Source organism: Grampus griseus, assembly GCF_964374135.1.
Source record: "Grampus griseus genome assembly, chromosome: 5".
Taxonomy (NCBI): Eukaryota; Metazoa; Chordata; class Mammalia; order Artiodactyla; family Delphinidae; genus Grampus; species Grampus griseus.
Window position 1 is genome coordinate 59,720,939 of NC_138998.1, and position 12,839 is coordinate 59,733,777.

A 12,839-nucleotide genomic window follows, 5' to 3' on the forward strand; every position below is an offset into this window, starting at 1 on the left:
TTGCAAAAATAATAGAGAATTCCTATACATTCTTCTCACCCACTTTCTCTTATTGTTAACATATTACTGTGCTACATTTGTTACACTAATAAACCAATATTAATACATTATTATTAAACCCTGTACTTTATTTCATATTTGTATATATTGCAAAGTGATCACCACAGTAAGTCTTGTTAATATCCATCACCACCCAGTGTTACAGAATTTGTTTCCCTGTGATGAGAACTTTTTAAGATCTACACTCTTAGCAATTTTCACATATACAATACAGTACAGTACCAGGCTGTACATTATATCCTATAACTTATTTATTTTATAACTAGAAGTTTGTACCTTTTGACTCCCTTCACCCAGTTCACCCACTCCCCAACCCCACCTCTGGCAACCACCAGTCTGTTCTCCATTATTTCTGTATCTATGAGCTTGGAGTTTTTTTTAGATTCCACATATAAGTGAGATCATACAGTATTTGTCTTTTCTCTTTTTGACTTATTTCACTTAGCATAACGCCCTCAAAGCCCATCCATGCTGCAGCAGATGGCAAGATTTCATTCTTTTTGATGGATGAATAATATTTTATAATTTTATATATATATATATATATATATACACACACCACATTTTCTTTATCCACTCATTTGTTGATAGACATTCAGTTTTTTCCCGTACCTTGGCTATTGTAAATAATGCCACAGTGAACATGGAGTGCATATGTCTTTCAGATTAGTGTTTTTCATTTTCTTCAGATAAATACCCAGAAGTGGAATTGCTGGATCATATGGTAGTTCTATTTTTAATTTTTTGAGGAACCTCTGTACTGTTTTCCATAGTGGTTGTACCAGTTTACATCCTCACCAACACTTGTTATTTCTTGTCTTTTTGATAATAGCCATTCTAACGGGTGTGAGGTAATATCTCATTGTGGTTTTCACTAGTATTCTTTTTCTGGTTCAAAATCTCATCTGGGATGGGGCTTCCCTGGTGGCGCAGTGGTTGAGAGTCCGCCTGCCGAGGCAGGGGACACGGGTTCGTGCCCCGGTCCAGGAAGATCCCACATGCCGCAGAGCGGCTGGGCCCGTGAGCCATGGCCGCTGAGCTTGCGCATCCGGAGCCTGTGCTCCACAACGGGAGAGGCCACAACAGTGAGAGGCCCGCGTATTGCAAAAAAAAAAATCTCATCTGGGATAACACGTTACATTTAGTCTTCATGTGTTCTTAGGCTCCACTGGGCTGTGATAGTTTCTCAGACTTATGAGAACTAAGTCTTAGGTTGTTTTCCTTACTTTCTTTTTTATTAATATTCTTGCTTAGAAGAATTAGAAGTTGGCAAATTTATGTTAGTTTTCCAGTTAAAATTTTTTTTACTGTTCTGTGAAATCCAAAACTCTGTGAACCGTTGCCTTTGGTTATCAGAAATCAGTGTGATGACCATTAATAATTAGTGTCTCCAAGTTTCCTAATTATGTTTTTTTGTTATAAAAGAAATATCTATTAGTAATTTTTTTAAAAAGTGAATGTGAAGTTTAGAGTTAATTGAATCTTATAGGGAAGAATTGGTGATCTGATTTGTGGCGGCAGTCAGTTTCCATTAGATGTGAGTGTAGACAAAAAGCCATAGGAAGATAGGAAGTCTGTAAACACTGAGTAACTGAACTTAGTTACTCAGTTGATGACTGTATCAACTCATCATAAAGGTATTTCTTAAAATTACCAAAATAGAAAATTTAATAGTATATGATTTCAGCTTTCTTCATTTTTCATGTTCAAATTTTTAAATTCCATTTCGAATTAGAGATCCTGTCCATTTCCACAGTTAATGCTTTATACCTTGGCTCTTGATTGTTTTCTCTTCTTTTTCCTTGATCCTTCAGTGATTTTTCCTTCCCATAACTTTTTCTTCCTCTTTACCAGATTCTTCATTTCAAACATAAAAATAAGCTTATGATTTGCTTTTACTAAAAATGTTTCGCTTGATCCAGCTTTTCAGTTGTTAACCGCTATCCCCACTTCCCCACCCTCCTCTCCATCCCCAGTCATTAATCCACTGTAGCCCTTTTAACTGTACTCAAACTGCGTTGGCAGAAGCCACTGATGATTTACGAATTGTTAAATTCAGTTGTCTTTTTTTCAGTTCTTATCTTCCTTTGCAGCATATGAAATAATTCCTTTTTGCAACTTCTTCCCAGGTTTCTGCCATACTACTCTTCTTGTTTTTCTTCTGCTCTGATGATCTTTTTTCCTTTTTGCTTATTCCTTTTCTGCCACATGTATCTTAAATGATAGCCCTCAGAATTCCATCTCCTACCCTTATTCTCTTCCTCTGTATTCTCTTAACAGGCAGTCTCATACATATCTTTGACGTTAACCACCATCATTATGCTTGCTGGCTTCCAATCTCAAGTCCAGCCCTCTCTCCTAAACTCTACATAAAGTTGCTTAGTAGATATCCATGCTGGGTGTACCATATTCAAACCAGAAAATAATTCTAGTTTGATCTTAAATATGTGAGAGGAAATAGGAAATTAGGTGATATCTAAGAAATAAATTGTAGGGCCTAAAATACTAAGGTTTCATCAGCTCCAAGTGGGCAAGGACTAAGTCACGTATTCCTTTTTATCATCAGTGGTCCTTAGTGCATTGAAAAGCACCTAGTTAAGTACTCAGTAAATACTCTTTGATTGGTTGTTAAAGTAAATTTTTTTCATTACGTGCCGGAAAATACCAAAAGGCAAGAATTTGCAGATCAGCAGTAGAATTTTAATAGTCATTATACAGGGTAAATGAATTGTTTGCCAAAAGAACTGAAAATATGCGAACATACTCTTTTGTGTTTTTTTAAAAATACATTTTCAGAATTATGTCAGTTTGACCCAGTGTTGCTGAATAATCATTTCCATGCTTAAAATTTATCAAATTTTCATAGCAATAGTTTAGGATTTGCTAAGTTCTTTTTTTTTTAATCTTATATAGACATGTTTTACTTTCTTCTGAAGCATGTTTCTCAGGTTCCCAGCATATAAAATTAGTAAAACAATTGTGTATCTTCCTTCCACCTTACTTTTTTCTACCTTTTGTTTTAGTTCTTTTCTTAACTAAATAGGATTCACTCATTGTCTCTATTCTCTGACTTCAGTATATTTTTATGTTGTTATTGTTTAGAATTTTTCTCCGTAACACCTAAGCCTGTTTAAATATGTACTTGGAAATATTTGTTGTAGTTTCCTAGTTTGAATACTGATATTCTGCTCATGGTATAAGCAGCAGCTTCTAACTTGAGGGGATTCTATTATAAACCCAAGATAGTACTTGTAATATTGGTTAGATTTTGGCCATAGAAGTACATAGTTTTCAATCCTGTTGGGCCCAGTGCCCCCTATTTCTAACAGATATTTCATAAGTGTTCTTTCCATTTTTATCTTGAAATAACATTTAAATATATAACCTGCTACATATATAACTTGATTTTTTAAAAAAAATCAACATTATAACCCTAGTTATGGAGGAAACTAGTATGAAGGAAAAATAAATACATTTATATTAAATAATATCTGTTTCAGTATGTAAGTACTCAATCGTAACTACACTAAAGGTAGTGAATAATAAAATGCTGTAATCAGTGTGACTTCATGGCTACTAGTGCAGACTGCTGAAAGTGTAGTGTATTGGTGACTCATATACAAGTGACATTTCCATTGGTGATGCAGTTTTCTGAAACAGTGAACACTCTGGGAAGTTCTGACAAAATGTTATCTTCCTTCATTTTACATGGTAGTTGCATTGCTGAAAAATTCACAAATCCGTGCAAAGCATTTTGTGTTTGTTTTTAAAGAGGAGGTTCATATTTTTCTAAAGAGATTTTTACGAATGTGAGTATCAGGCAGGGCATTTGAAAGTTGTCTGGTTCACAGGACATTTCCTTGTTGTCAGGACTCTGATGTTCATTGAAGAATGTCTAATATCTCTGCCCCACCCATTCACCCACCTACTAAATGCCACTAGACATCCCCACCCCTCAAATCATTGTGAAAATCAGTCCCAACCTCATTTCTGAAAATGGTTTCTAGAAGTCTTCCTTCCTTTCCTTAGGCTCATTCCCCAAAAGGAGTTTTAACTTTGAGGCGTGTAATCTCTTAGCTCTAATTGAGAACCATTACATATAATTTCTCTCAATGAGAATAGGGAAACACAATTAAGCAACTGATCAGAAAACATAGGTGAGTAGAAAAGCCTGTAAAGCAAACTATATGGTCATTCAGAAATAGTATTTCAGTGATAGTGTTATTTTGGTTGATTTGCTAAATATTAATGCTTGGTATTCTATTGTAGCTATCTGGTAACAGGAACAGCATACAATTTCATTCAACATAAGAGCAAGAGTGTTACCAATTTTGAGAAACATTTAAAATGTTTATAATTATGGCAGGATGAAAGGTAGGATGTCTAGGTTGTGGAAAGTGAGACTGGTAGTAGGTACAAGATTGTTGGGTTTTGTTATTGCCGCTGCTGCTGTTTATTTGGTTCCAGTTTGTTGGTTCAGGCATTCCTGAAAACAAGTTTCCTATATATAAAATTAACAGGACAATTGTGTATCTTCCTTCCACCCTACTTCTTTCTACCTTTTGTGTCAATTTTTGTCTCTATTCTTTGTCTTCAATATACTTTTCGCCAATTTATTAGTTTTTTAATTTTTATTTATTTTTAATTGAAGTATAGTTGATTTCAATATACTTTTTAATGTTATTGTTTAGAATTTTGTGGGTGTGTCTTTGTGATTGATATGTATTTTAAAATATTACACTTTGAAGATATTTTGTAAGGGATGTGTTTTCTGTGTAAAGGATATTTGTCTCTGGCCTCAGAACTGTAACCCCATTGCTTCTGATATACTGAGGAGGACGTAGGAAGCCATCTTCGTTGCCGTTGTTGTCTATGATTGTGAGTGGAGAGGGAGAAGGCTTAAAAATGTTTGGGAAACCTTACTAGAAATTCCATTTTACTCTTCTGTCTCCAATCTGGATACCACAGGTAGAAGAGTTACTAGTTTCATTCCTTATCCAGCCGGTGTTCAACTGGCTAGGTAAACCAAAAAAATCAATTTAGGGTTCTTGGTTACAGAAACCTTAAATTCTCCTTTAGTGAAATCTGTGATTTTAAATTTGATCTAAACTAAGACTACCTCACACATTTATTTTTATCGTAAATGTCTCTGTGATTTCAAATCACCAGTCTAGCAAATAAGAGACATTTACTGTCACAGTTGAATTATGGCCAGATAGGATTCTTGTAATCCAGAAAATCCATGGTAAAGTCCCAAATGGGTGAAATTGACATATTTTTAATTCTAGTAAGATATACTTAACATAAAATTTGCCATTTTAACCATTTCTAAATATACAGTTCAGTGGCATTAAGTACAGTCACACTGTTATGCAGCCATCAATCACCACCATGTGTCTCCTGAACTGTTTGATCTTTCCAGACTGAAACTTTATACCCATTAAACACTAATGCTCTGTTCCTCTCCCCTCCCCAGCCCCCCTTGAATAAATGCCTGGCAAAGTACGAATTTGTCAACTCTTACTCCTTATATAAGAGGAATAAATTTAAAATTTCGTCCTTTTGTCACAGGCTTAATTTCACTTAGCATAATGTCTTTAGTGTTCATCCATGTTATAGCATGTGTCAAAATCTCCTTTTTTTTTAAGGCTGAATAATATCCCATTGTACACACCGCATTTTGTTTATCCATTCATCTGTCAATGGACACTTGGGTTGCTTCCACCTTTTGGCTATTGTGAATAATGCTGCCATGCACATGGGTTTACAAATATCTGTTCAAGTCTCTGCTTTCATTTCTTTTGAGTTTATACACAGAAGTGGAATTGTTGGATCATACAGTTATTCTGTTTTTACTTTTTTGAGGGGTCACCATATTATTTCCACAGGGGCTGCTGGAGGTGTATGTTGGAGTGGGAAATCAAGTTTGGGAGGTAATATAAGAGATGAGCTTCCTATAAGAGATGAACTTCCTGTAGTAAAGTATTTGCAGATGATTTAAGATGTTTGGAGTCAAAGATCACTCTAAATTTTGAACCCTGTAACTAGAAAGCCAGTTCCTACCCACCTCTGCAGTAAGCCAGAGTTCTTGGAAGCCCAGACTGGTCTGATAGATGGCAAACTACCTTAAATCCTAAAATGAAAATTATGTAACATGATACAAAAAGTTAAAATTAAATTGTGTTTAGATCATGGACATTTTAAGTTATTCCCTCTCACCTTGCTTTGGTCTCTTAACAGTGTAAAATTATCTTGTTCTTATAATACCTTCGTATAGATGTATTTTATTCAAAGTCTATATCCAGGAAACAGTAATTCACAATTAAGTTTGTAGATTTGGTAAAATACGTGAAATCATTCTTCCCCAGAAGTACTGTGTCCATTGGAACACGTAGCCAACAAAAATCACTTTGTGTCATAGAAAGTGTGTGACTGAAATAAAGCTTCTGTTCATTTATTTTAATAACAGTGCCATTGCAGTTTTGAATGCTTCTTTTTATGTAGTTTTTCATGGTTTTTGGTTTGTTTTGTAGCTTCTTTCTTTCTGTTATGGAGGAAGTAGATCACACATAGGAATGATTAAATGTACAAATTTAATCACTGAACTCTAAAAATGTTTTCTTAGTTATGTTAAAGAAGTGTGGCAATATTTAATTATAGGACTGTAGTTTTAGTTTCTTCTTAGCTCTTATTTGTAATGCTCGTATTTTTCATAAAATCTTTGGGATTTTAAGAATAGTACAGAGGCTGGTATATTTGGTATGAAAATATAAAATGTTATGAGTCATTTCTAAGTACTGCTTTGTGCCAGAGACCAACATCTAAAAATTATAAGCTGTTTTCTGGTTTGGCTTCCCTAGGTTTCATCAGTTTACTGTTACAAAAGGAGTCTTTTTCAAATCAGTCCCATGTGTTTTCAGTTCTTTCCTTGAATGCCATCATGGGAATTTTTTTCCACCTTAAATGCTCATCCACTTTTTTTTTTTTAATTTCTTTTATTTATTTGTTTTTGGCTGCATTGGGTCTTTGTTGCTGCGCTTGGGCTTTCTCTAGTTGCAGTGAGTGGGGGGCCAATTCCCCACCATGGCGCGCAGTCCTCTCATTGCGGTGACTTCTCTTGCTGCGGGGCATGGGCTCCAGGCACGCGGGCTTCAGTAGTTGTGGCTCGTGGGCTCCAGAGCACACGCCCAGCAGCTGTCCTGCATGGGCCTAGTTGCTCCGTGGCATGTGAGATCCTCCCAGACCAGGGCGAACCCGTGTCCCCCGCATTGGCCAGCAGATTCCCAACCACTGCGCCACCAGGGAAGCCCAGATCCACTTTTTTTAAAAGTACCTGTGGTTTTTACATATGCTCATAAATCCAGACAGAAAAGAGGTTTTTAATTTCATACTTTTTTAGAGTTAATGAAAGTTGTTATTTTTAAATAGTTTAAATTTATGTGCTTCCAAAAGCCTATACAGTTGACCGTTGAACAACATGGGTTTGAACTGTGCAGGTCCCCCTATATGTGGATTTCTCAATAGTAAATACAACAGTACTATAGGGCTGAATCTGAGGATGCAGAGGGCCAACTCTGAAGTTATACTCAGATTTTTGACTGTGTGGAGGGTCGACTCCTCTAACCCTGGAGTTGTTCAAGGGTCAGCTGTACTTTTTAGCAGGCATTAAAATAAAATCAGGATGGGGACTTCCCTGGTGGTCCAGTGGCTAAGACTCTGTGCTCCCAATGCAGGGGGTCCAGGTTTAATCTCAGTCAGAGAACTAGATCCCACATGCCGCAGCTAAGAGTTCGCATGCCGCAACTAAAGATCCTTGTGTGCTGTAGCTAAGACCTGGTACAGCCAAATAAATAGATGTTAAAAAATAAAAATAAAACCAGGGTGGCTAGAATAGCATTAATGTATCGCAGTTCCTTTATCCAGGACAAGATGAAACCATAGAAGAAAGGAGCAAGCCATCCAGGGGTTCAGGGTGTGAATGGGTAGTCTGGGCTGAAAGTGTAATACATACCAGAGGTTTCTGAGCCCTGATGTGTAGCCGTAGCCTAGTGATTAGGGAGTTCGGATTGTACAGTAGCATAGAATTGCTGATAATGCTTGTTAGAAATAGCATGAAACTATACTTGAACTTCACATTTATGGTATAATTATACAATTAATTTTGATAAACTCTGTTTTGATTCCTGTTAAACAAAGTAGAGGTGTTATTGAAGCAACAATTCTCTGTGTCATTTTTTTAAGTTCCTTTTTTTTTTTTTTTCCAATTTAATTTTATTTTATTTTTTGGCCACACCACACGGCTTGTGGGATCTTAGTTCCCTAGCCAGGGATTGAACCCAGGCCCTTGGCAGTGAAAGCGCAGAGTCCTAACCACTGGACTGCCAGGGAATTCCCCTCTGTGTCATTTTTAAAATATGGAATATTGAGGTGGGGAACTGATTATAAAAGCAAGACCTTAGATAAGTGGTTCTAACTTTCTTTATGTCATCAGAATCTGAGGAAAACTATTCTGTCATCAGCAAAATGCATGTATGGGAGTTCCCTGGTGATCTAGTGGTTAGGATTTGGCCCTTTCACTGCTGTGACCCAGGTCCGGTCCCTGGTCAGGGAACTGAGATCCCACAAGCCGTGTGGCATGGCCAAAATTTTTAAAAAAATTTTTTAATGCACAGATATGCAAATTTGCGTACAATTTCAGAGATTCACAGACCTGCCCTAAGTCACTTTTCTCATTTTTGGACAGTTTTGTTCTTTTTAGTTCATGGCTACTTGAATTTGTGGCAAAGAAGTTGATGCTAATGAATTGAAGTTATAGCTTTAATTTCCATGAGAGACGCTTAGCTGTACTTATACCGCAGTCACAAATATAAAATTTAACTATTTTGTGTGTGTAAAAAAATACCCACAGCCACATGTATATACATGCCATTGATTATAACATGATTGGATAAGGTCATTTTAATTAATCACTGGAAAAACAACTCAAAATACTTAAGTGGATGTTATAGCATCTTTGGGAATAAGGAAAAACATACTATCATTATTCTCCTTTTGGTATTGTCATCTTATTTTAAATTATGATTTCTTGGAATATGGCGGTGCTGAATTTAAAATTCAATTTAATTTAAAACTGATTTTATTCTTGGAACATCTCAAAATATCTCCTTGAAATAATTGTAGAAATCTCAGGAGTTCCAAAACTTTAGTATGTGGTCACTGGTTCATCCAGGAGAGAGGGATGGAGAATGATGAGCATTTGCTTCCTGTAAAGTGCACGCATTTATGTATATAGTATATTAATTCTAGTAATGAATGAGAGGTTATAATGTAAACATCAGTATATTTTGGGGGAGGGCATTTGTTTTGTTTCTTTTTTTTTTAGAGATTTATTATTTTATTTATTTTTGGCTGCGTTGGATCTTTCATTGTGGTGCACGGGCTCTTCGTTGCAGCGCGGGCTTCTCTTTAGTTGTGCCATGCAGGGTTTTTTCTTCTCTGGTTGTGGCGCACAGGCTCCAAGGTATGTGGGCTCTGTAGTTGTGGCATGCGGGTTCCAGCGCGCGTGGGCTCTGTAGTTTGCGGCACACAGGCTCTCTAGTTGAGGCACGCAAGCTCAGTAGTTGTGGCACATGGGCTTAGCTGCCCTGCAACATGAGGGATGTTAGTTCCCTGACCAGGGAGTGAACCCATGTCCCCTGGATTGTAAGGCGGATTCTTTACCTTTGGACTACCAGGGAAGTCCCTATTTTTTGTTTCTTAACTTTAGATGTACATAGTAATAATCTTGGTGGGATTTAGCAAAAACTAAAATAAAATTTTATATCAGTGGTTCTCAGTCTCAGTTGTCTTGACATCTTCTTAAAGATTTGTATACTCTTTCAAACCCTCAAGTTTACTTTATTTTTCTTTGTCTCAGAAGTTTACATGCATGGGGTATGACTTAGTGTTATGTTAACATGGTTACAGAGTGGATACAGAATAAATATGCTTCATGGAGTCTAATGCTTCCGTTACCTGTGTGTCCCTTTTGTTATTTTATGAACGTTACAGGCAAACTTCTGTGGACCATCTTTGAAAAACACATCCATAGACTACAGCAGTAGCATTCAAACTGTTTGTTCATTGATTTATTTATTGAGTTGGAGCATGTTATGATATGCTCGAGTATGTAACAAATCACATAATCCTTCATGGCTTAACATAGTGCTTAAACTCAGTAAATAGTTATTGATTGAATAAATGGTATATATCTTTTAAATGATTATGATATTCCAGATAGAGCAGTGAGTTCTGACTCTGATTTTGGAACCTGCCCTCTTTCTCCCATGAGTTGTGACAGGGCACAGTTGTGAAATGTTTAAGAGAAAATTTATGAGGAAAATAAACATGTGTGCCACATTTTATCCTTAAACTGATTTTGAAATCGGATACATAATGGCACATCAACAAAATGTGGTCATCACTTTAAGTAGCATAAACAAATAAAATAAAACTTCATTTTTTAATGGAGTATACAAATATATTTAATTTGCACAGTTCTGTACTAGCTTTTTCTAAGATCACAAAATAAATTGTTTAAAACCATGAATAACAGCAGTTGAAACCCATATATAGCACTTCTAATATTCTGATGTGCTAAACAAAACATCCCTCTAGGTAATATGGGAATTTCCACTATTTGTGTCTGTGCTTAGTGGAAATTTTACAGGGATGCCGGTGTCTATCAAAGGAGTCTTAAAGATTCACTTGCCCCTCTGGAAAAGAGTACAATGCTGTAGGAATAAAGTATCAGTATTCTTGTCACCAGGGCAAACTTTTCCACTAGAGATCATTCCTAAATGTACCTTAATTGAGGGTCTTATAAATTTGAGGCCAGAATTATAGCATATATCCATATTTCAGGGAGTAGATTGATAATGTAACTAGCGCAAAGAAATGCTTGTATGGAATGGGCTATCCAATACATTTTATCTGGGCTATCCAATACATTTTATGTCCTCTGGGAACAAAGCCCTTTGAAACCGAGTTGATCTGGGTGTAAAATAAAATGTAAGCCTTTGTCCTTAGATATGGTAGGTGCTGACTAGGCCTTAGCTACACAGGACTTCCATATCACTGGCTAGGAATCTATCCTAAGAGAAAAGCAAGGAACCCCAGGAATGAAAGGGAAGGAAAGAAGCCTTGTCTTCAAGTGCTTCTGTAGGTCTTCTTGTGGTAGCATTTCTGACAGAGTATGGACTATTTTTCATTACCAGAGGTTATTACCTAGTTAGTTTATATCTGAAGAAAATGTACCTGTTTACTTTGAAAGAAAAAAATATATGGCTTAACTCTTCTGATAATTAAATAGATTGAGCCTATATGCAGGTCAAGGCCAGTAATAATATGTGTAATATGATCAGTTAAATAGAACCAGCAGTAAAGAATCATAACAACTAACCTTGTTGTCCATTATTTTTCTTTTGCTTGGCCTTAGGGTTTTGACCCACCACATCAAAGTGACACAAGAACTATTTACATAGCCAACAGGTTTCCTCAGTATGGCCTTTACACACCTCAGAAATTTATAGATAACCGAATCATTTCATCTAAGGTAAGAATTAACACTTTTATTACTAAAACTGTGGGTTATGTACTATTTTGTTTTAAAAGGTGATTTGTTTGTATTTATATCCTTAAAAATTCAAGGAAATGGTGGTTGGTAGATGTATCTTAACAAAAATTGTGAACTGTAAAATAAAAAGTTTCTGGTTGCTAATATCAGGTGGCCAGTACGCCCAAAATTACCCTTAGTTGCAATTAAACTAAGGAACTAATATTTATACCATGTGCCAGACACTGTATTAGGTACTTCTCATATTATTTAATTCTTAAAACAACTTTAAGATAGCTTTAACAAAGTGTTGTTATACTCATTTTATATCAGTTTTTTCAATTGAAGTGCAGGGAAGTAATTTACCCAGGGATGAGATCGGAGTTTGAACTCAGTTCTGTGTGACTTTAAAGCCTCACTTCCTCCAGTTTTATCATTCTTCTATAAACATTTTATAGTACCAAGGAACCACTTCACTTTTACATATTTTTCCTTGGTTCAGTTTTTCCTATGGCATTTTTAAGATGTCTTAGCATTATTCTATAATCTTCAATTTCAAAATAGACTATCTGATAGACTCTTCTCTCATGATGGAAATGTTTTCCATGCTGTCTAATATGATAGCCATTAGCCACATAGGGCTGTTTAGGCCTTGAAATGTGGTAATGTAACTGAGGAACTTAACTTTTAATTTAATTTTAATTTTTTTTTAATTGTCAGTAGCCACATGTGACTAGTGGCTACCTTATTGGACAGTGCAGTTATAGAGGATGTGAGTCAGAAACTGAGGGTAAGGTTCTCTCTGAGCATAGCTATTGCTTAATAGACCACCTTAAGAAGCATCTTTGTATTGCTCCTTCCCTCTCTTCCAGGGCGACTAATATTTTCTCTCTAATCCTGATCTCATTTTTCTTGAAGATGTTGTTTTAGGCCAATGGTTCCTTTTCCCTGTTCCTTTTTTCCAGGCTTTACATTATTTACATATGCAACACACGCATTACTGACATCTCATTTTGGACAGTGGTTCTAAAGCAGAGGGCAGGAAGGGGAAATATCAGAATCTAGGGTAATAGAGGAGCTTTAGATTAATGATACAGTTCTTAGTAAGTGATGCAAGAAATAAAAGTCCTTCTTGAAAAAAGTTTTTAAAACACTGGGTATAATTTATATACAATAAAATTCACTA

At 36.0% G+C, this 12,839-nt stretch overlaps 1 protein-coding gene across 7 annotated transcripts in view; it reads left to right on the forward strand.

Annotated features, from left to right (window-relative positions):
- ATP11B (ATPase phospholipid transporting 11B (putative)) overlaps positions 1–12,839 on the forward strand; it is a 133,049-nt gene that overhangs the window by 11,830 nt on the left and 108,380 nt on the right. For all 7 annotated transcript variants that reach the window (XM_082654901.1, XM_082654902.1, XM_082654907.1 and 4 more), the window contains exon 2: positions 11,537–11,653. In XM_082654901.1, coding sequence (XP_082511027.1) covers positions 11,537–11,653 — 117 coding nt within the window. The remainder of the gene's footprint in view (positions 1–11,536; positions 11,654–12,839) is intronic.